Below are 25,040 nucleotides of genomic sequence, written 5' to 3'. Positions count from 1 at the left end.
AAAGTATGGGACACAACTTTGCAACTAGACCACAACAAGCAACATATAATATATGTGCTTTAAGCACACTAAATAAAGTTCTGGCAGCAAATCTAATGATGAATGCAATTTCTAGGTAATAATGAAGGTAAACAATATTTTACCATATTGGCAACAACCATAATATGGTATGAAAATACATACAATTTCTATTGGTTACAAAGTGGCAGTTTCTGCTAATACTACTGTACATTTAGTATATATAAATAATAGAAAATAATACGAGATTTAGATAAAGATTAGTGGAAATAAAGATGTAATACTTTTACACCTTGCTGTCCATTTGTAAAGTCTTGTGGACTCTGTAGACTCAAGGCTCAGGATATGGAATTAAGTGAAAACCTATACACTCTACCTCCAATGTTTAAACTTATAGGTGACAAACTATTGAATTTTAAATATCAGGTGTTAGCTGGGACAGAATTGGAAGAAACCATTGCCTTCTTCCCCTTTGTATAATCAGGCCATAGATTAGGGTACATGCTGTACATGCTGGCTTTCCTGAGATTCTCTTTTTTCTTATCATTTGCCATCAAAGGGGCAGTGAAATGTATAGTTGCTATTTGGGTGGGATAATCACATTGATGATTTTAATTCTTATTTATATAAGCATCCAGTTGGCTAGCTAGTCATAGGCCAATAAACTAAAGAAAGGTGACACAGGGAAAATAATTTTGGAGTAGAGATATCTGTGCATAGAATGACTTTTAAGGAGGGTCTCACAAAGTACACACATCTTGAAGAACCAGAGGGTAGCTTGATGTCCTGTACACTTAAAAGAATAGTGAATGTCACTCAAAATGGAAAACAGGCATATTGGAAAGTGAACAAGCAGTTTCTATCAATAAACTAATCCTAGGCATGGGCAATCAGTGGATAACCCAGAAATCAATTCATCTACTTCTAGACATAGAATTGTGAACTCTAAGAGCTAAAGTTTGGTTTATTTATTTTTTTTTGTAAAAATCACTCTAAACAAAGATATCACAAATTATTTTAGTAACATTTCTAATACACAGATATACTCCTCTTGTAAAATCAACTATTATAGATATGACTAAAGTATTTATCACCATCCACAACCCAGTTCTTTCCCTCTATGTATCATGGTGGTCCATACTTTTTCTATTACGTATATGTTTGGTTTCTGAGTTTCCCTTTATAGCATAGAAATGATATCATATATATATATATAATTTTCTTTTTTCACAACATGTAATTTAATGTCTTCCCATGTTAGCACATAGATATTTATTCATCTTAGCCATTGCACACTTATTCCTATAATAATCCATTTGTTTTTTGCACACTTATTCCTACATAATCCATTTGTGTTTTGGACACTTATTTTTTAATATAATTTCTATGATAAGCAATGCAGTAGCAACATGTCTAGCAAACTTCCTTGAGCTCATGTGTTGTGTTTCTATAGCACATAAGCTGCAAGTAGACTTATTATGCCTCTGTGTGTGTGCTATAAGAGATACTGCCAAATTCCTTTCCATAATGTAAAGACATATACTCCCCTCAGCAGTGGATAAGAGCCCCAGCTTCCCATACCCTTGCCAATATCCACCTTCATGATCGAAAAGGACACCAGGCCTTTACTTCTGTAGTCATTCACCACAGGAAGAGTTGCAGAGTAATGTTAAATTAATTCTTAGGAACTCCTGGGTCTTCAGGTCTTCTCTTTCCAGATGGACAGATTCTCTTATGTTCAGTAAATAACAGTTAGAAAAGTTAGATGTTCCTACCAATAGTAAATATAAGCCAAAATCTCAAATCTAATATCCTGATCTTTAGTTTTCAGTCTGAAAAGAGAGAGAGAAAGAGGAAGACCTTGAAAGAGAGAGTGATAAGAATGAATGAGGGGAACTAACATTCTTTAAAGAAGTGCAGGGAAACACCAGGCTGTGTGGTAGGCACTCTTTTTAGAGGCAGATAAAGAGCATATACAAGGTGGTCCTTGCCCTAAAGAGGCTCTTAATCTAGGGAGAGGGAACAATAAGTAATAAACATTCATGTTCAAGTATGATATGTGTTAGTATAGAGGTGCTGTGGGAATGTAAGAAAAGACACCTTACTCTCGCTAGGAATCCTGACCCCAGTATCCAATGAGGAAGGCAAACAAGACGTGCCGGTTAAGAGAGATACCACACTTGCCTAGGCAGCTACCACCCTGAAATCCAGATATGGCATAAAAGAGGCTGTTCCTATAATCCATGCAATGAAATAGCCTTATTACTCTGACAACTTATTAGTGAGTGCTTTGGGGACTTGGATGGGATTCACCTAGGACTTGCCTTCTTATGAATTCTATACCTAAAAAGCCTTGGTTGGAGAAGGTCCTAATATCTTTGAAACATTGAGAGAGGAAAACAGTGGCTCCTAGAAAGAGTACTAAAGTGAAAAGAAAGAAAAAAAAAAAAAAAAGGCAAACAAGAGTATTTGAAAGGTATTTCTTGCTTCCTTTCTTTCTTCCTTCCTTCTTTCCCCCATCCTTCCCCTCTTTCCTTCCTTCCTTTAATTTTCTTTCTTTCTTTCTTTCCATTATTATTTGGAGGGTTACTTCTTAGAAAATACAAAATGTGTATTTAATTGCTATGGTAATGGAATGTGAACTGAAAAAAAAGACACGAAGAGATGACAAGAGAGCAGAAGCATGGGTGTGTATGATTTCACGTCAACTAGTGTTTATGCAAAGCCTTTGCCCACTGCCAAAGCCTCTTGGTATATTTGCATAATTAAAAACAGCAACATAATCAGCGTGCTGGAAAAACAGCACTAACTAGATTGTGCCCCAAACTTAAACTCCTCTGAACATTCTCTAAGATATGCGTGTTGCTTGTAAATTCCATCAGTCAACAGGCTGATCAAATTATTGAGACATATCCAGTTTCCTGGAGGTCAGTGGAGTTTCTGCCATTTGAACCAGGGTAGATACAGTATTTCAGAGAGTGAAAGCTTTGGCTTGGAACATCTTTTCAAATATAAAACTTTCCTCCAGTGATCTCTAAATTCAGTAGATCTCTCAGAAAAGAAAGTGGCATCTTTGCTTGGTAGAATAATGCAATACTTTCCAATCATACTCAGAAGTACTCAGGAAGTGTGCCTTCTATTGTGTTTGTGAGACATCCATGGCTGTAGGAATTTCAAAGAACCAGCTGCTTGATAGAGAGCTGGAGTCAGCCATACCTCTGTTTTTCTCTCCCTGCACTTTGCTCTCTTAGTACCTTCTCGTGGAGAGCTTGGGATTCCCTGGAAGATTCTTTCTCCTAGTTCCACCATGAGTATCTGTTAAAGTTTATTTTCATCTTAAATTCTGTTCAGTTCAGTTCAGTTGCTCAGTCATGTCCGACTCTTTGCAACCCCATGAACCGTAGCATGCCAGGCCTCCCTGTCCATCACCAACAGCTGGAGTCCACCCAAATCCATGTCCATCGAGTTGGTGATGCCATCCAACCATCTCATCCTCTGTCATCCCCTTCTCCTCCTGCCCTCAATATTTCCCATCATCAGGGTCTTTTCAAATGAGTCAGCTCTTCACATCAGGTGGCCAAAGTACTGGAGTTTCACCTTCAACAACAGTACTTCAATGAATACCCAAGACTGATCTCCTTTAGAATGGACTGGCTGGATCTCCTTGCAGTCCAAGGGACTCTCAAGAGTCTTCTCCAACACCACAGTTCAAAAGCATCAATTCTTCAGTGCTCAGCTTTCTTTATAGTCCAACTCTCACATCCATAAATGACTACTGGAAAAACCGTAGCCTTGACTAGATGGACCTTTGTTGACAAAGTAATGTCTCTGCTTTTGAATATGCTGTGTAGGTTGGTCATAACTTTCCTTCCTAGAAGTAAGTGTCTTTTAATTTCATGGCTGCAATCACCATCTGCAGTGATTTGGGAACCCCCCCCCCCCAAATAAAGCCAGCCACTGTTTCCCTATCTATTTGCCATGAAGTGATGGGACTGGATGCTATGACCTTAGCTTTCTTAATGTTGAGCTTTAAGCCAACTTTTTCACTCTCCCCTTTAACTTTTGTCAAGAGGCTCTTTAGTTCTTCACTTTCTGCCATAAGGGTGGTATCATCTGCATATCTGAGGTTATTGGTATTTCTCCCGGCAATCTTGATTCTAGCTTGTGCTTCCTCCAGCCCAGCGTTTCTCATGATGTACTCTGCATATAAGTTAAATAAGCAGGGTGACAATATGCAGCCTTGATGTACTCCTTTTCCTATTTGGAACCAGTCTGTTGTCCCATGTCCAGTTCTAACTGTTGCTTCCTGACCTGCATACAGGTTTCTCAAGGGACAGGTCCGGTGTTCTGGTATTCCCATCTCCTTAGGAATTTTCCACAGTTTATTGTGATTCACACAGTCAAAGGCTTTGGCATAGTCAATAAAGCAGAAATAGATGTTTTTCTGGAACTCTCTTGCTTTTTCAATGACCCAGTGGATATTGGCAATTTGATCTCTGGTTCCACTGCCTTTTCTGAATCCAGCTTGAACATCTGGAAATTCACAGTTCACTATTGCTGAAGCCTGGCTTGGAGCATTACTTTACTAGCATGTGAGATGAGTGCAATTGTGCAGTAGTTTGAATTCTTTGGCATTGCCTTTCTTTGGGATTGGAATGAAAACTGACCATTGTGGTTATCTGGGTCATGAAGATCTTTTTTGTACAGTTCTTCTGTGTATGCTTGCCACCTCTTCTTAATATCTTCTGCTTCTGTTAGGTCCCTACCATTTCTGTACTTTACTGAGCCTATCTTTGCATGAAATGTTCCCTTGGTATCTCTAATTTTCTTGAAGAGATCTCTTTTAAATTTTGTGGGCCTTACTAAAATTCAACCACAGCTCGCAGCCATGTTCAGAGTTTGAGTATCTTGGTGTTTGGTTTGTTTCATGGCTCTGCTCAAGCACAAGTGCTGGTAGAATTGATGAAATGACTGCTGATGGAGAAGAGGCAAAACAACACAGGATTTCCCATCAGCTCCCACTTGTGTACACTTGAGAGAAAGGTGCCCTGCTATGTTATCCTGGCTCATGCATTAGTTGAGTTGTCTGAGGCTATTATGATCTATGTGCTCTTTGTATGGGACCAGGGCTGATCTTGTGTCCACATTTGTTGTGGACACAATAAATAAGAAGACATCAATAATAAGACTTAAACCAGAAATCATATTCTCTTGCCACAAAAATGCATCATGTCACTTCCACTTTCTCTAATAGTTGTAAAACAGAATCTGGCACCTGCTGAGGCAGAGAGCAAGAATATTTAGATGCAAAATAATTAGCCTATCGAAGTCCCATCTTCATGAATTAACATGTAAAGGATCAAAATGTTTCAGCCTTAGTGGATGTGGATTGCTCATTTTTAATTAAAAACATCAATGGTCCCAGAAATATGATTAAGTGTCCAGAGGGACTTTTTCCCAGTTGCAGCCATGCAACTCAGACACATTTGTTGGTTTGGGGCTTTCAGTTTTCTTTCATTCTGCTTGCACCTCTCTGTAAAATATCCTACCTGATATGAAACCCCAAGATTGTACATCTGTGCTGTAATTTGGTTCAATTACTCTTTCACCCAAGTTCAAATGGTATATGTAAAAATGGAAAAGCACACTTCTTTTTTGCAGTTGTTCCCTAGGAAGTGATTGCGATTCCCATTCACTCCAGCTTCCATAACTTTGTTTTTTGTGCCACCTTGGAGAGTGTAAGATGTTCATGGATAGAAATGGGAGGTCTCGAACATACAAACTTGAGCCCATTTACTGTCAAGTTCTGCTTCAACTTAGCACTTGTCCCAACTCCTCTTTTTCTCCTTTACATCATTTGTTTACATGCCTCTATCTTCTATTAAATTTTAGAAACCTACACCATATTTTTATACATCTTTAGGTATCTAACTACTTAGCCGCTGACACAGTGTTTTATAATAAGTAATAGTTCAATAAATATTTGTTAGAGACAGAAATAGACAAGTGTTACCCAAAGTGAGATATGTAATATGATTACAGACTGTAACCAAATGAATTGCTTTATCTCAATAATAATGTAACTATTTATGCTCATTGCTAAATATCACCTCAGATGTATAACTTTCACAATGGCTTTATGACAAATTAAAAATGATAGTAAGCATTCAAAGAACAAGTATCAACAATGTTAAATACATATTAAGATAGGATTTATATGACTATGACAAATATTGTGATACTGGTGTGTATCAGAAGCAATGATATGAGGAAACTAAGGGATATTCAATTCTCCAGTATTTATTATTATTATTAGGGAATTTTAATGGAAAAATTAAAATGCTGAAGTTGATTTTACAGTGAGGAGTAGAAGCTAGGAAACTTAAATGATGTTGGGAATTTGAGCCTGTAATGATTCTAGAACATGACTTTCTCATCTAGAGAAGCAGCTGGTTGGACTAACATGGATGGCCTCAGCTGTGCCTCTAAGCCCAAATGTAAGGGCCAAACAAGTGTATTCAGTGGAGTCCATGTGCATTTTCATGAGAAACGCTGGACTGGAAGAAACACAAGCTGGAATCAAGATTGCTGGGAGAAATATCAATAACCTCAGATATGCAGATGATACCACCCTTATGGCAGAAAGTGAAGAGGAACTAAAAAGCCTCTTGATGAAAGTGAAAGTGGAGAGTGAAAAAGTTGGCTTAAAGCTCAACATTCAGAAAATGAAGATCATGGCATCCGGTCCCATCACTTCATGGGAAATAGATGGGGAAATAGTGGAAACAGTGTCAGACTTTATTTTTCTGGGCTCCAAAATCACTACAGATGGTGACTGCAGCCATGAAATTAAAAGACGCTTACTCCTTGGAAGGAAAGTTATGACCAACCTAGATAGCATATTCAAAAGCAGAGACATTACTTTGCCAACAAAGGTCCGTCTAGTCGACTATGGTTTTCCCTGTGGTCATGTATGGATGTGAGAGTTGGACTGTGAAGAAAGCTTAGCGCTGAAGAATTGATGCTTTTGAACTGTGGTGTTGGAGAAGACTCTTGAGAGTCCCTTGGACTGCAAGGAGATCCAACCAGTCCATTCTGAAGGAGATCAGCCCTGGGATTTCTTTGGAAGGAATGATGCTAAAGCTGAAACTCCAGTACTTTGGCCACCTCAGGCGAAGATTTGACTCATTGGAAAAGACTCTGATGCTGGGACGGATTGCGGGCAGGAGGAGAAGGGGACGACAGAGGACAAGATGGCTGGATGGCATCACTGACTCGATGGACATGAGTCTCAGTGAACTCTGGGAGTTGGTGAGGGACAGGGAGGCCTGGTGTGCTGCGATTCATGGGGTCGCAAAGAGTCGGACACGACTGAGAGACTGATCTGATCTGATCTGATCTGATGTGCATTTTCAAGAACCATTTCTGGCTGCATTGTTGTTTCGCCTTTTCTCTAAGTAACTTCTCTCTGTTCACTCTCAATTTATACAACATGGTTCTGCTACAATTTGCTGCCAGCCATAGTCTGATTTGTCTCTTTATTATAGAGGCCAGAATGTGAGAACAAACTTCATTTTGGCTCTGGCAAGCCAGATCTTGATATGCAGTGGCTCCCCTGGTAGTAATTCAAACATGTTTCAGTGTCCTTCCATAGTATGTGAATATAGGTGCTTTATACATATTTTTTTCACCTGTGGAAAGTAGAGTTTTAGATAATACTTTTCTCTTGGTAAATAACACATTTCATACGACCAGTTTATGCTCCCATATGTTATTCATGATGATGTCTTTCTATTAGGGACTTCCTGAGCAGTTACAGCCCTGCTTCATCAATAAACACAGATTTATATTGTTTTCATGAGCTCTAAAGTAGTAAATTTTCTCTAAACAAGGATTATGGTAAATATAATTGAATTATAGATTCAAAATACATATTTATAAAGGTCCTGTGTTCCTGGAAGCCCATGCAAAATGTAACTGATGATCACTAATAGAATATTTCCCATTAGGAACAGCCTCACCAGCCTATATTTCTGCCTGATCCTAATGGTGACACTCTCTGCTTTCCTGTATATAACTTCCAAAAAGTAAGACTTTAAAAATTAAATCTCATATATTTCTCCTTTATGTTTTAGCTCCTCCTTTGCCTTTTGCTTCAACATGCCACTCTGTGGGATCTGTTAATATGGGGGATTAGGAAAAGAGTCCCTGTTGATACATTTCAAGTCTGTTTAAACTATAAAACGAACAGACAGTTTTATTTCATTCCTTGTGTGAAGCTACACAGTCTAATATGAAATGTAATTCATATAATTACATTTATAAAAATATAGAACAGTCTAATATGAAATATAATTGCTCTAGTAATCCTTGAAACTGCCCTCTAAGGAATGGCATTTGAAGATCTCAGTGGGACATTAATTCAGTTGAAATTGTTGTATTTTTCAGGTCCGACCCTAACCTCCCAGTTTTCCTTTAGTGATATAGTATGACACTATGGAAGTATGTCCACAATCAAATTTCCTTTTCTAAGCAGATGATACAGCAAGTCTTTTTTTCTCATAGGTCAGCTGGCATGAGCTAAGCAAGATGCCTTATTAGATGAAATGTTCCAAATTACTCAGTGGATTAATACAAATCTGTTTATCTGAACCCACACCTGGTGTAAACTCTTTTCTGAGTTCATTGCTAACACTCTAAAAAGAAGGTCACATTGATGAAGAGGGAAAAAAGTCAGAAAAAGAATAAGAAATTCAGTTCTTTCAGATTAGTGGGGCATGCTTTTGTACAACTTGGCAAAACAATCAGCTAGAAACCTGATAGCCTAAAAAGGAGTGGAAGGGTCTTCCTAAGTACACAGTGACAACTAAAAAAGCATTAGGGGATCACTAGGAAATACCTCCTCGAGTATACAAAATATCACTTTCCGAATTAAGACCTAGAGACCTGCAAATCAGGTCCCCTAAACAGTCACTTTTCAGATTGCATTAATTATCTTATTTTGCTTTTCCTTTTGGCAGCCAAATCTCAGTCACAAGGATAAGACACACTAATGTGTGTGAACCAGTCATGATATTAGGCATGTGTGTGCATGATCAGTCATGTTTGATGTTTTGTGATCCCGATGGATTGTAGCCCTCTGAGCTCCTCTGTCCATGGAATTTTCCAGGCAGTGGGTTGCCCTTTTCTCCCCCAGGGCATCTTCCCAACCCAGGGATTGAACCTTCATCTCTTGCCTCTCTTGCATTAGTAGGCAGGTTATCAGTTGAGCCACCAGGGAAGCCCCACATTAGGCATAATCACATATATTTTCTTATTGAATCTATTCGATTATTTTATGAGTAAATAATTATCATCCGTATTTTCCAAGTGAGGCAACTGAAACTCAAGGAGACTAAATAATTTTTCCCAAGGTCATGGAACCAATAGGTAGAGAAACTGGGATTTTTATTTTTAACATAGACAGGCATGGCTCCAAGACCCATGTCCTTTGTACTTTAATATGCTTCTCAAAATGTAGGTTGAACCCTATAAAATTGCTGTTTTGAATTAGTCAGAAACAACAGAACATAGACAACTACATATGATTCACCCTAAGGAATTTGGAGTTGTTGTACTTTAATGATACATATATGACTTCATTTTATTCATGACAACAAAAGAGGGACTCTGAGTTGAAGGGACCATACAGTTTCAGTTAGTAGCTTTGGGGAAATTTTGAGTACGTTTAGTAGAATGACTATATGCTTTAGACCAGAAAATAGACCAATGCTTTCCAAACTTTAATGTATACACAGTCCCCCAGGGATTCCGTTAACATGTAGAGTCTGACTCAGTGTATCTGGAAGAGGACTTGCAATTCTGAATTTCTAGCAAACTCTCATATGATGTCAATGCTGATGGTCTGAGAACCATACTTTGAGAAGCAAGGCATTAGACAACTCTTCTTAAATTAACAATGAGCATCCATTCTTCGAGAATTATCTGGCACCTCTAGCAACTGTTTCTAGCCTGTTGTGTAGTCACTAAGTCATGTCCAGCTCTTTGTGACCCCACAGATTGTAGCTTGCCAGGCTCCTCCGTCTATGGGATATCCCAGGCAAGAATACTGGAGTGAGTTGCCATTTCCTTCTCCAGAGGATCTTCCCCACCTAGGGATCAAACCAGCATCTCCTGCATTGGCAGGTGGATTCTTTACCACTGAGCCACCTGAGAAGTTCCTAGCCAGTAAAATCACTAAGGATAGTCTATGCTATGCCTTACTTTCCAAAGCCAAGAAATCCTTGTTTCAGAGCTAGGAACTAGGATCACTGGACTCTAAAAGAATCACCCTAGCACATGCTCTGGCTTTGCTCTTTGCTTCACTCTGCTCAGAATCTCTTCCAGGCCTGTGTAGGTAGGAAATATTTACAGAACTGTGTCCTTCATCTGAGACCAATACCACTAACTTTGTGACAAATCATTAGTTGTAAGCAGTGAAAAAGGTGAGTTTAAGAAGTTCCAATTACAGTTAAATTAGATAAGTGAACTAATTCTTTAGTAATATTGGGAAGCTATGTTATTAATTCAGTAGTAAGGGCACTGTGAATATTAAGAAAAAGTATAATTGTAATTGCTTTACACAGACTACAGATTATTACCTGTATTATTTATCTTTTGCTGAATAACAAACCACCCTAAATGTTAATGGCTTGAAATAGTCAATATTTAATATTGTTCAGAATTCTTTGGGCTGGGTCGCCCAGGGCTGAGTGGTCTCGGATGGCCTCACTCATAGCACAAGACCTTGGCTAAAAGTTTCTGTCATGACAGTGGCTGGGACCTCTCTTTTTATTGTCCCTCATCTTCAGAAGGCTATATTGGGATTCTTTGCATGGTAGTCCCAAGATTGCCAGCAGCAAAAGAGGGCGAGCCCTAGTATGCGATCCCACTGTAAACTTTTGTTTGTATCCTTTTAACATATATTCCATTGTCAAAACAAGTCACAGCCAAACTGAAGTTCAAGGGATGGAGGTGTAGACTTGACAGCTTCCTGGGAGAGGCTCTGAAAGATCATCAGCATTTTTTTTTCAGTGTAGCATACTCTGCTTTTTGGCTACAATTAGTCAATATAGTAAGCTTCTACCCATCCCAGTGCCCTGAAAAGGCTCATCTGCAAGAAGAATTGAGTCAGTAGTTCTAGATTCAGATGAGGCTCCTTGGATGTAGTTCTTGATCCAGAAATCTGTAAATTAAAAAGACAAGTTATATGCATTATATACATCCATCATACAGTGTTGGCACACAGAGAAGTTAGCTACAATAGATACTACTGCTCAAAAGGTAGAGACTAGCATAGCAGTCATTGATTTGTACTAATTCTGAAATCCACCCTATCCTAAGAGCAGAATATGACTTCTAATTAGAGACCAATTTTGTCCTCAGGAGTACCCTGCAATCCTTGCAGTTCTATACTGCTTTGGGCTCCATCCTCTGGTTTCGTTTACTCTGCACTGTGAGATATTCTTTTTTTTTAATTTTATTTTTTAATATAAATTTATTTAATTGGCGATATTCTTTTATATGCAAAAGATCCATATTTGCAGCTGAGAGAACTTCTCACTTTGCTTCGTATGAGTAAAAAATTTAAGAGCCAAATGGCCTTTTTGTTTTCATTTTGAATTACGTCTGTGTGTTAAGCCTAAGATTGGTTTCTTGTGCATCTGATTCAGGTCCATTTCAAGCCCTGAAAGCTCTATTTTCATTTCTTTTCAGGACAAACCTCTTTCTGCTCTGGGCCAGGTGTCAAATTGGCATGGAGCAGACCTTAGATTCATGGACCTTTAATCTAGCTTAGTCTTTCAGAGGGCTTTAACAAGGGAATTTTTAGTGGCATCTTTGATTTTTGCCTTTGGCTCTCCATCTTGTGTCATGCTGAAAGTTATTTTTCCAAACTAAGGACACTGATTTGTTTTCCAACCATGCAAACACTGGCTTCTCTCCTCCAAGTTCTTCTTGCAGACTGAATAGTTCTTTCTTCAGCTCATACACAACTATGCATATCCACTGATACTTTCAACCTTCTGTTTGGAGATTTCCTTAGCCAAAATCCAAAAGTTGATTAGGTACACTTTCTGTCTTCCAAGTTATTATAGGCAATAGTTTTGCCGATTATTTTGCTGCTTTATAACATGGGTTGCTATTTTTCCAGACTGTTGTAGATATTTCTGTGCCATTTTTCCAGACTTCACTAAGTGTTTCCTACCCATTGTTCTGTCTAGCTTTAACTAACAATATATTCACAGCTTTTCCAGCTTCCTCTGGGTTCCACATCTAAAGCCGCATGTCTTATATTTTGTTTGGCAATGCTGAGTTTCTAGGTATAGTTCTGTCTTAGCTTTTGCTATATGGCAAGTTACCTTAAGACCTAGTAACTTTAAATAATATATATTTATATTTATTCTTTTTCAGCATTCTCTGACTTTCTGGGTAGTTCTTGTGGTTTGGCTTCTCAGCCGGATGGTTGGGAGAATGTGAATATCTGGGAGTTCTTTCCACTGATTCCTCCTCTACAGAGGGCTAGCCTGGGCTCCTGCCTGTCATAGTCTCAGGGTTCTTAGTAGCAAGAGTGGGAAAGCCCCAAGGTGATAGTATTTTTCAAAATATTGCTTGAATAACATTTGTGAATGTCAACTAACCAATTGAAATCACCTGGCCAAGCAGCAATTTTATAGGAAGAGATACAGACACCACACACTGATGGTTGGAGATGGGAAATACTATAGTTTTTTTCTAAACTGATACTCTCGTATCCAAAGAAACATCATCCTGATTTATTACAAAACCAGTCAGATGCATAAAAATCCATTTATTTAACTGGAATATGTTAGACTTGGCATTTCATGAACCACATACAAATATATGCATATTCATGTGCCTATTTAGGTAAGTGGATACAGATATACACATATATCCATACATATAACATACACACACACACACATATGTATACACACACCTATATAAAATGTAAGTGTATTCCTAAATTAGATGACTTCTTCTGAATAAAAAGCATGGAACTCATCTTTCTTTTATAAGTCCTATTACATATTTTTTCCTTCATTTTATTTTTACAACTAGAATAGTACTCTTTATATAAGTTCACTTTGTTTGGCTGAAGACCATTTAAGATAAGAGTTTATTTAGTCAAAATAATACTGTTTATTTATATATGTGATTTCATATCCATATTTTCATGCATCCTATAAGTCAAACTCTTTTTTTGCTTACATGGCTATATGATACATACCATCTTATTAAATAGTCTTTTAAGAACAAAGTTCTTATAATTGTCACAGTGTACACTTTCAGAATTTAAATTTAAATTAGGTTGAATGTTAACAAATGTAGAATTGAGTTGTTACCTTTAGTTACCTGGACTTTTTAGGGAATGTTCTTAAACATTTAAAATGTTCCAAGTAAAACAAATAATAATTTTATATAACTGGGATTTTTTTCAACCCAAGAAAATTTCAATTACTTCATTAGTAAAATAGTTTAATTCATCTTACAAAAATTAAAGTGAACATATAATCATGAAGTTTATCCATGCTCTGTTAGAGCCTGGAATACTTGAGTATGGAGATATGTTGACAGTTTCTCTTATATAATAATGCTTTGAATAATCCAGAACTTGCTTATCTAAGTAACTATAGTTATATTAACATGATTGAAAAGTGGGTAATTAAAAGGGGGTTGTAAAATGATGTGTTATCAGACATTTCACCAAAGCCAATACATATTTTCACCAATATGCAATACATATTTGGATGTGTTTAACCAAATAATTTGGAGAATCATTGTGGAACACCAATTTACTTCAAAGAGATGCTTGGGATAAAATTATGATGAAGTCAGATGTGAATGCACCCTCCTTGCTCTTAGGGACAGATGATACAGACAAGGATAAATGGTTTTGATAAATAAAGCAGTATGGTTTTGATTAGAAGCGCTGGAAGAAGAGTTCTTGCTAGCCCAGCGGCGGGAACTGTAAGCCAGGACTGAGGGACAGGAAACATAGCTACATGAAAAGCAGCTTCTAAGCTAAATCCAGGAAAATGGGTCGAAGTACATCAGATGAAGACAGTGTGGAAGAAGGGCAGGAAAGAAAGGAGGTGATTCAGGTAGAGGCACAGAACATCATTTCAGTTCAGTTTCTCAGTCGTGTCTGACTCTTTGTGACCCCATGAACTACAGCACGCCAGGCCTCCCTGTCCATCACCAACTCCCAGAGTCCACCCAAACCCATGTCCATTGAGTCGGTGATGCCATCCAACCATCTCATCCTCTGTTGTCCCCTTCTCCTGCCCTCAATCTTTCCCAGCATCAGGGTGTTTTCAAATGAGTCAGCTCTTCACTTCAGGTGGACAAAGTATTGAAGTTTCAGCTTCAACATCAGTCCTTCCAATGAACACCCAGGACTGATATCCTTCAGGATGGACTGGTTGGATCTCCTTGCAGTCCAAGGGACTCTCAAGAGTCTTCTCCAATGCCACCATTTAAAAGCATCAATTCTTCAGTGCTCAGCTTTCTTTATAGTCCAACTCTCACATCCATACATGACGCTGGATAAACCATAGCTTTGACTAGACGGACCTTTGTTGGCAAGTAATGTCTCTGCTTTTTAATATGCTGTCTAGGTTGGTCATAACTTTCCTTCCAAAGAGTAAGCATCTTTTAATTTCATGGCTCCAATCACCATCTGCAGTGATTTTGGAGCCCAGAAAAATAAAGTCAGCCACTGTTTCCCCATGTATTTGCCATGAAGTGATGAGACCAGATGCCATGATCTTAGTTTTCTGAATGTTGAGCTTTAAGCCAACTTTTTCACTCTCCTCTTTCACTTTCATCAAGAGGCTCTTTAGTTCTTCTTCACTTTGTGCCATAAGGGTGGTGTCATCTGCATATCTGAGGTTATTGATATTTCTCCTGGCAATCTTGATTCCAGCTTGTGCTTCCTCTAGCCCAGTGTTTCTCATGATGTACTCAGCATATAAATTAAATAAGCAGAACCCAAAGGTGATAGAATGGCAACCCACTCCAGTGTTCTTGCCTGGAGAATCCCGGGGATGGCGGAGCCTGGTGGGTGGGCTGCCGTCTATGGTGTCGCACAGAGTCGGACACGACTGAAGTGACTTAGCAGCAGCAGCAACAGCAGCAGCAAAGGTAACAGAACATGGTTCTCTTGGTTCTCTCTCTCTCCCAGTCCTACCATTGGTCCAGACTTCAAACAAGATGGTTCTTCCATCTGGAATTTCTTCTCATCTCAGATCATTCCAACTTTCAAAATTCCTTTTCTCAGATACCATATAAACCCACTTCTGCCCTAATCCTACATATCACGTCTTCAGAGAAAGAAGAGCCAATTAGGTTATTTTGCTTAGCTTCATTCCCTCATAGGACACTGTATCTTTGTCATTGTAGTATTAATCACAGTTGATGCAAATAATTACAAGCTCTGTAGTGTCTGCTTTTTCAAAGCCCACCGAAGCAAAGACTATACCTATTTTAATAGCCTTGCCTTATCTAGTATATTTCACAAACTAAACAGACACTCTATACTCTTTTAAATGAACGTATGAACAAATAAGAGAGCATTCAGTGTCAACTACTCTCTTACTGTTATACTTTGCATCTTGAGCACTGCTGAGCAACTGTAGTACAGGTATGGATGAAACTTCTTAAATTTATTGAATATTGGTGTTTTGTAAGGAGACTGTGATAAAAGGATGCTATTATAAGGAAATTATAAATATTGGAAATATTGATCAAGTGATATACCATACATTCTAAGGTGAAAAGGAAAGTGAGTAGAAGGAAGTAATAGAGAAAATGTACAAGGTTAATGGAACTAAAGACCTCAAACATGTCTTTAAAGGTCAGGAAAACCAAACAAAACAGAATTGGAGAATGGGTAACTGAGGGAATAATAGACATATTCCTCAGAATATGTGCCTGTTAATATTTCCCTAGTAGAATGCCTTTTGGTTTTTAATTTTAAAATGTAAAAGAATAAAGCTTTCAATATAAAAGTTTCAAATAATGTACACAAAGGAAGGGCTTCCTTGGTGACTCAGTGGTAAAGAATTTGCTGCCAGTGCAGGGGATGCAGGTTCGCTCTCTGGGTCTGGAAGGTCCTCTGGAGGAGACGGTATTCCCTATCCAGTATTCTTGCCTGGCAAATCCCTTGGATGGAGGAGCCTGGCAGGCTATAGTCCATGGGGTCAAAAAGAGTCAGACATGACTGAGCGATTTCACTTTAGTGAATTCTCCAGGCAAGAATACTGGAGTGGGTTGCCATTTCCTTCTCCAGGAGATCTTCCTGACCCAGGGATTGAACCCAGGTCTCCTGCGTTGTAGGCAGACCCTTTACCATCTGAGCTATAAAGGAAAATTTTCATTTATGCCCTTTTAATTCAGTATAATGTTTACAAGCTATTAATCTTTATCTTTTCCAGTTCCTATTTTCATCATCTTTGCATGCAAGTGGTGTAAAGAGTCAAATAGTTAAACAAGGCTTATTTTAAATAACAGTGCACGTATCACCCTTCATTTCCTACTTTTACTAACTGGAATTTAAATAACATGCTCAGAATATATTGGTTTTCAATGTTAAACATTATATTTTGATTGCTCACTGTGGATGAGACTGTAGTTCCTTTTTACCCCTTCTTCATCATCACTGTACTTGTCTGTTTTCATTCTCTCATGTTCCTTAATATTTTAATTTAGATTAGATAAATGTACAATACATATATAAATTTATATTATTATTACTCCTACTTAGGATCTCTTTTCACCATCATCCTGGGGAAATGTCTTTTGACTCTGTCCTGTCTTATGTCCTTTGTTTCTTATCTCCCAAATCTTTCTCCTTACTTGTTTTATTATCTAATTATGAGATCACAGGTGCCAATAACTTCCTGAGAAAATACCCATGAGATCATGAGAGGTTTTCTAACATGATGATATTTTATCTAGGTAAATGATGCTGTACTGGAAATAATTTATCTCAGAATTTGAAAGGAACTGACCCCCTGTTTTCTGTTTCTGACTTTGTTACTGAAAAGGACCCAGCCATTCTGATATCCTGCTTCCAAGGGATTTTATGCCCTCTCCCCTCCCCCACCAGCATGGAAGCCTGTAAGGTCTTCTGTCCATCTCCAGTATTCTGAAGCCTCGTGATGATGTGGCTCGGTGTGATCCATTTTAATCATGCTATAGGTAGTCAGCAAGGGCTTTCAATCTGACAATTCTTGGAAATGTTCTTAAATGATAACATGTGATTTTGTCCATTTCCTTTTCTCTCTTCATTCTTTCTGAGGACTTCTTTTTTCTATTTATTTATTTTTAAAATACAGTTGATTTACCAATTTTATTAGTTTAGATGTATAACACAGTGTTTTAAAAATTTATGTAATAAATAAAGTTTATTTAATTATAAACTTTCAACAGATAAAATTTAAAGCTATATTAAATTTAGCTGTGATGTACAATGTAAGCTTATAGCTTATTTACCTTATACATAATGGTTTGTACCTATTACTCCTCTACCCCTATCTCCCTGCTCTGCCCTCCCCTCTCTGCACTGGTAACCACTAAGTTTGTCCTTTATATCTGTAAGTCTGTTTCTATTTTGTTATGTACATCTGTTTATTTTATTTTTTAGATTACATGTATCAGTAATGTACAGTATTTGTCTTCCTCTTTCTGGTATACATGTGTATTATATATTTTCCTTCTTTTATATATACACACACACACACACACACACACATACATACCACATCTTCTTTCTTCATTCATCTCTCAATTGGCACTTGGTTACTTTCATATCTTACTATCTAAATAATGCTGGTATGAACATTGGGATGCATGCATCTTTTATTTTTATAGATATACACAGTATTGGGATTGCTAGATCATATGTTAGTTCTATTTCTAATTTTTGAGGAACCTCCATACTGTATTCCATAGTAGTGGCACCAATTCATATCATTACCAACAGTGGCCTCAGGTTCCCTTTTCTGCACATCCTCACCAACATTTGCTATTTGTAGTCTTTCTGATGACAGCCATTCTGAAAAATGTGAGGTGATATCTCATTGTGGTTTTGATTTGCATTTCTCTAGTTAGCAATGTTGACCATTTTTTTCTTGTGCCTATTGGCCATTTGTATGTCTTTTCTGGAAAAATATCTATTCAAGTTTCTGCCCATTTTTTAATTAGGTTGTTTGGGATTTTTAGATATTGAGTTGTATGAGTTGTTTATGTATATTGGATATTAGCCCTTTACTGGTCAGATCATTTGCAAATATTTCCCATATTTAGTAGGTTGCTTTGCATTTTGCTAATGATTTCATTCAATGTATAAAAGCTTCTATATTTAATTAGATCTCCATTTGTTTATATTTGCTTCTGTTTCCTTTGCCTGAGGAGACAGTTCCAAGAAGTATTGCTATGATTTCTGTCAAAGAGCATACTGCTTATGTTTTATTCCAAGAGTTTTACATTTTCCAGTCTTTTATATAGGACTTCTATCCATTTGAGTTCATCTTTGCATGTGATATGAGAAATTTTCTAATTTCATTCTTTTACATATCACTTTCCAGTTGTCTCAGCACTGTTTATTGAAGAGACTGTCTTCTCCCCATTATATATTCTCCTCTCCTTTTTCATAGATTAATTGATCATAATTTTATTTCTGGGCTCTCTATATGGTTTCATTCATCTTTGTGTCTGTTTTATGCCACTACAATTACTGTTTTGATTACTATAGCTCTGTATTATAGTCTGAAGTCAGAGAGTGTGATAATGCAGATATGTTTGTATCTCTCAAGATTGCTTTGGCTATTTGGAGTCTTTTGTGACTCATACAAATTTTAGGATTATTTATTCAGTTCTGTGAAAATGTCATGGATATTTTGATAGGCGTTCCATTAAATCTGTGGATTTCTTTGAGTAATATGGACATTTTAACAATATTAATTCTTATAATCAATGACTCAAGATTCCTTTCTTTTTCTTTCAGTTCAGTTCCATCGCTCAGTCGTGTCCGACTCTTTGCGACCCCTTGAATCACAGCACGCCAGGCCTCCCTGTCCATCACCAACTCCCAGAGTTCACTCAAACTCATGTCCATCGAATCGGTGATGCCATCCAGCCATCTCATCCTCTGTCATCCCCTTCTCCTCCTGCCCCCAATCCCTCCCAACACCAGGGTCTTTTCCAATGAGTCAACTCTTTGTATGACGTGGCCAAAGTATTGGAGTTTCAGCTTTAGCATCAGTCCTTCCAATGAATACTCAGGACTGATCTCCTTTAGAATGGACTTGTTGGATCTCCTTGCAGTCCAAGGGACTCTCAAGAGTCTTCTCCAACACCAAAGTTCAAAAGCATCAATTCTTCAGTGCTCAGCTTTCTTCATAGTCCAATGCTCATATCCATACATGACCGCTGGAAAAACCATAGCCTTGACTAGACAGGCCTTTGTTGACAAATTAATGTCTCTGCTTTTGAATATGCTATCTAGGTTCGTCATAACTTTCCTTCCAAGGAGTAAGCGTCTCCTAATTTCACGGCTGCAGTCACCATCTGCAGTGATTTTGGAGACTAGAAAAATAGTCAGCCACTGTTTCCACTGTTTCCCCATGTATTTGCCATGAAATGATGAAACCAGATGCCATGATCTTCGTTTTCTGAATGTTGAGCTTTAAGCCAACTTTTTCACTCTCCTCTTTCACTTTCATCAAGAGGCTCTTTAGTTCTTCACTTTGTGCCATAAGGGTGGTGTCATCTGCCTATCTGAGGTTATTGATATTTCTCCCGGCAATCTTGATTCCAGCTTGTGCTTCTTCCAGCCCAGTGTTTCTCATGAGGTACTCTGCATATAAGTTAAATAAGCAGGGTGACAATATACAGCCTTGATGTGCTCCTTTTATATATTGTTAAATTCAGTTTGCTAACATTTTGTTGAGGATTTTTGTACCTTTATTCATCAAATATATTGGCCTTAATTTTTTCTTTTTATATTCTTTTCCTGATGTTGTTTTTTAAATCAGGGTAATGGTGGCCTCATAGAAAGAATTTTGGTAGTATTCCTCCTCTTCATTTTTTGAAATATTTTGAGAGGGAAATCTATTAGCTGTTCTTTATATGTTTGGTAGAATTCCCCTGTGAAGCTATCTGGTCCTGGACTTTAGTTACCTGGAATTTTTCTGAATTACAAGTTATATTTGACCACTAGTAATCAATGGTCAAATTTCAGATTGCCTTTTTTATCTTGACTCAACCTTAGAAGATTATATGTTTTTGAAATTTATTTCTTTTAGGTTGTTCCATTCATTATTATATAACTATTCATACTTACATGACTTTTTACCTCTGTGATATCAGATGTAATTACTCAAGTACTATCTCCCCTGTTATTGTACATTCTTTATGTTTCTGGTTGAATATTTTTAACTCCTTTTAAATAATTTAAGTAGAACTGCTCCACATTCATTAATTCAATAATTTTTGGGGGGAGGTGAGCTTAATGTCCTTCTGCTTTGCCATCTTGATCTCCTCCTTTGGACTTTTTATTTAATTTTCTTATATTTTTCTCACACATTTTATAACTATGATTTTTTAATGTGTTCTTCATGGGATGTTTCTTTGACTTAGTTCTAGCATTCTGTGACTTTCTGATACCACTTTTTTTTGTTGTTGTTAATTTTTAAGAGTTCCTTTTTGGTTCTTTGAGTATTCTTTTATAATAGCAACCTATTCTTGCTTTAAGGATTCAATATCTCATTTATCAGAAGATGTTAATAATAGTTTATTAGAAGGATTATTCCCTTGACATAATTTTTCTTCACATTGTTTTGTGTGACTGTGTGTATGTTAACATATGTGTATATGTTGGTCTTATACATTTTATACTAAGGGCTTTTCTCAGATATTGTTTTTATTTTGTTCTTTGAATTTTTGTTAAGGACTTTCTTCAGATACTGAGTAATCCATAATTTTCTGCTCATACTTAAGAGCAGAATGCTGAAAGGAGTATTGGAATCTCACAGGCTTTGCTTACTAGCTTTCACTATGAAGTGCTCTGCCTGAGCACATAATTCTGTGGCTTTCTTTTTGCCAGGTCCAATTCACCAGAGAGGGAGGGTTCAATATTCTGCCAGCATTCTGCAAGCCAACTGGCAAAAGACAGTTCAGGAGCCACAGGAATTAGTATGCAAATACCAACCCCCTGTTTTTGTACAGTACTCCTACACACAACTATCTGGTTTCTCCTAGCCCAGAGATTCTGCTGTTTACCTTCCCAAGGGAACAAGTCTCCAGAGTCCTGCTGAAGGAGAGGAGGGATGGCTGCTTGGCTAATGGAACAGAGAGTGGGAATTGGATTAGAGATACACAAAGTTCACCAGGGACCCTCTTGATTTCAACTGAATATTTGGATTCACAGGACTATCATAGACCACACTAGGGCCAGACTGCTCTGAGAGAGACGGGTGGGAATGACAGCTCTACAGAAGGGCAACATCAGGCATTCCTTTAAAAAAGTCTTTGCAGCAGCCCATGTGGCAATTCACGGAATCACTGAGTCCTCATTTAGATCACAGCTTAATGGCTAGGATGTGAGTTCATATCAAGAGGTGCAGGAGTCACTCTAACTAAAGATTCATGCTCCACATAAGCTGACATCTCTCATAAGAATGCTATATGCATCTGTCCCAGAGTCTTCAGAGAAGACATGCCAGTTTCAAGAGCCACCGTATTCACAAAGAGTAAAATTCAGTCCAGATGTAGTTTATCAGGGGATTTTTTTTTTTGTCATAAGCAGTATTGCCTGAGAATATGATTAAATATCATTTTTATTAGTTACCAGAGCAACAGTTCGGAGAAGGCAATAGCACCCCACTCCAGTACTCTTACCTGTAAAATCCCACGGATGGAGGAGCCTGGTGGGCTGCAGTCCATGGGGTCGCTAAGAGTCGGACACGACTGAGCGGCTTCACTTTCACTTTTCACTTTCATGCATTGGAGAAGGAGATGGCAACCCCCTCCAGTGTTCTTGCCTGGAGAATCCCAGGGATGGGGGAGCCCTGTGGGTTGCCGTCTATGGGGTCGCACAGTCGGACACGACTAAAGTGACTTAGCAGCAGCAGCAGAGCCACAGTTAAAAAGCTAAATAAAGTTCCAGTTCTCGGGCACAAAATGATGGGTTGTGTTAAGTCTTTATCCACACAATCTAACTGCTTCTTTTGCTTTCTTAAAAAATTATTATTAGTGAGACAGGAAGGAAAGAAACATGAAAAGAAATGTAGGCAAAGAGGCAGGTTAACATGATGTGGCGACAGGGGGATTTCAGTCTATTTCTATGCTCTGAAGAAAACATGCAGTAAAAATACAAACAGAGTAAGGAGGAGTGTGAGGTGTTGGATATTAGTGGCAGGAGAAAAAACTGTGAAGTAGACAGATTTGTAAAAGTATTTGGTGATGATCCCAACTCCTTCAAAAATGTTATATCCAAGATTTTTATTTATTGAAAAGTATTGATGTATTACTTAGGATAGGCTAAATGCAATAATAAATAGGTTCCAAAATATGTAACAGTCCAAACACAATAGCAGTCTATTTCATGTCTATGTAACAGTATTAGGCTGGAACATAGGATGGTGAGGTGACCTTCATCCATGGACTCAATCTGCAACAAGGCATCTCCCCTCTTCAACACCTGACTTCCAAAGTTGGCAGGTCCTCTTTCTTATAGTCAGTATGAAAGACTGTAAGATGAGCTTTCTTTGAGATGGGTCTAGAAACAGCATCTGTCTCTTCTGCCCAGGTGCCACTGGCTGGAACTCTGGCAAAAAACCACACTTAATTTCCAGTACGACTCAGAAATGTAGTCCAGCTGTGTGCCTGTTATTACAAGGAGAATATAGATTTTATTGAGCAGTAGTATGAAGAAAGCTAAGCGCCAAAAATTTGATGCCTTTGAACTGTAGTGTTGGAGAAGACTCTTGAGAGTCCCTTGGACTGCAAGGAGATCCAACCAGTCCATTCTGAAGGAGATCAGCCCTGGGATTTCTTTGGAAGGAATGACGCTAAAGCTGAAACTCCAGTACTTTGGCCACTTCATGCGAAGAGTTGACTCATTGGAAAAGACTCTGACGCTGGGAGGGATTGGGGGCAGGAGGAGAAGGGGATGACAGAGGATGAGATGGCTGGATGGCATCACTGACTCGATGGAAGTGAGTCTGAGTGAACTCCGGGAGTTGATGATGGACAGGGAGGCCTGGCGTGCTGCGATTCATGGGGTCGCAAAGAGTCGGACAAAACTGAGCGACTGAACTGAACTGATGGGCATTTAAATTTTGTAAATATTTCTATTAAATACATTCTATTAAATATAATATAAATGTTACTTTAGAATCCAAGGATGTGCTTCATTACTTTTCAAGAGCTTATTTGAAGAATATAAATCCTTACCAATGTCAAGTCAGTAAAATAATATTTTAAAAATAAGTAGGATTCACATCAATATTATTACATTAGGAATAAGTTTTATGTCATTAGAGCTGTGATTTACATGTGACTGAGGTTTGTGACATTGTACAGGAGACAGGGATCAAGACCATTCCCATGGAAAAGAAATGTAAAAAAGCAAAATGGCTGTCTGGGGAGGCCTTACAAATAGCTGTGAAAAGAAGACAAGCGAAAAGCAAAGGAGGAAAGGAAAGATATAAGCATCTGAATGCAAAGTCCCAAAGAATAGCAAGAAGAGATAAGAAAGCCTTCCTCAGTGATCAATGCAAAAAAATAGAGGGAAACAACAGAATGGGAAAGACCAGAGATCTCTTCAAGAAAATGAGAGATACCAAGGGAATATTTCATGCAAAGATGGGCTCGATAAAGGACAGAAATGGTATGGACCTAACAGAAGTAGAAGATATTAAGAAGAGGTGGCAAGAATACACAGAAGAACTATACAAAAAAGATCTTCACGACCCAGATAATCACGATGGTGTGATCACTGACCTAGAGCCAGACATCCTGGAATGTGAAGTCAAGTGGGCCTTAGAAAGCATCACTACAAACAAAGCTAGTGGAGGTGATAGAATTCCAGTGGAGCTATTTCAAATCCTGAAAGATGATGCTGTGAAAGTGCTGCACTCAATATGCCAGCAAATTTGGAAAACTCAGCAGTAGCCACAGGACTGGAAAAGGTCAGTTTTCATTTCAATCCCAAGAAAGGCAATGCCAAAGAATGCTCAAACTACCACACAATTGCACTCATCTCACACACTAGTAAAGTAATACTCAAAATTCTCCAAGCCAGGCCTCAGCAATACGTGAATCATGAACTTCCAGATGTTCAAGCTGGTTTTAGAAAAGGCAGAGGAACCAGAGCCCAAATTGCCAACATCAGCTGGATCATGGAAAAGGCAAGAGAGTTCCAGAAAAACATCTATTTCTGCTTTATTGACTATGCCAAAGCCTTTGACTGTGTGGATCACAATAAACTGTGGAAAATTCTGAAAGAGATGGGAATACCAGACCACCTGATCTGCCTCTTGAGAAATTTGTATGCAGGTCAGGAAGCAACAGTTAGAACTGGACATGGAACAACAGACTGGTTCCAAATAGGAAAAGGAGTATATCAAGGCTGTATATTGGCAATAACCTCAGATATGCAGATGATACCACCCTTATGGCAGAAAGTGAAGAGGAACTAAAAAGCCTCTTGATGAAGGTTAAAGAGGAGAGTGAAAAATTTGGCTTAAAACTCAACATTCAGAAAACGAAGATCATGGCATCCGGTCCCATCACTTCATGGAAAACAGATGGGGAAACAGTGGAAACAGTGTCAGACTTTATTTTGGGGGGCTCCAAAATCACTGCAGATGGTGATCGAAGCCATGAAATTAAAAAACACTCCTTGGAAGGAAAGTTATGACCAACCTAGATAGCATATTCAAAAGCAGAGACAT

At 38.1% G+C, this 25,040-nt stretch overlaps 2 protein-coding genes across 15 annotated transcripts in view; one reads left to right on the top strand and one right to left on the bottom strand.

Annotated features, from left to right (window-relative positions):
- LOC147369038 (uncharacterized) overlaps positions 1-25,040 on the top strand; it is a 1,156,454-nt gene that overhangs the window by 1,129,539 nt on the left and 1,875 nt on the right. The gene's annotated exons all lie outside the window — the stretch shown is intronic.
- The window catches only part of LOC147369033 (uncharacterized), a 1,040,253-nt gene continuing 1,025,914 nt past the window's right edge, over positions 10,702-25,040 (bottom strand). For 8 of the 10 annotated variants that reach the window (XR_015167180.1, XR_015167182.1, XR_015167181.1 and 5 more), the window contains one exon: positions 10,702-11,242. Coding sequence is in view for 3 of the 10 variants with exons in the window: in XM_086410779.1 (XP_086266905.1) it covers positions 11,120-11,242 (123 nt within the window). In the remaining 7 variants the exon portion in view is untranslated. Of the gene's footprint in view, positions 11,243-22,569; positions 22,969-25,040 lie in introns of those variants that run through there. The other 2 variants (XR_015167173.1, XR_015167174.1) reach the window with 1 other exon arrangement.

This window comes from Bos grunniens, chromosome 7 (genome assembly GCF_055505025.1).
Source record: "Bos grunniens cultivar Pamir isolate PY7600 chromosome 7, Bosgru_T2T1.0, whole genome shotgun sequence".
In the NCBI taxonomy this organism is placed as follows: domain Eukaryota; kingdom Metazoa; phylum Chordata; class Mammalia; order Artiodactyla; family Bovidae; genus Bos; species Bos grunniens.
This window is presented reverse-complemented; position numbering and strand designations above follow the sequence as displayed.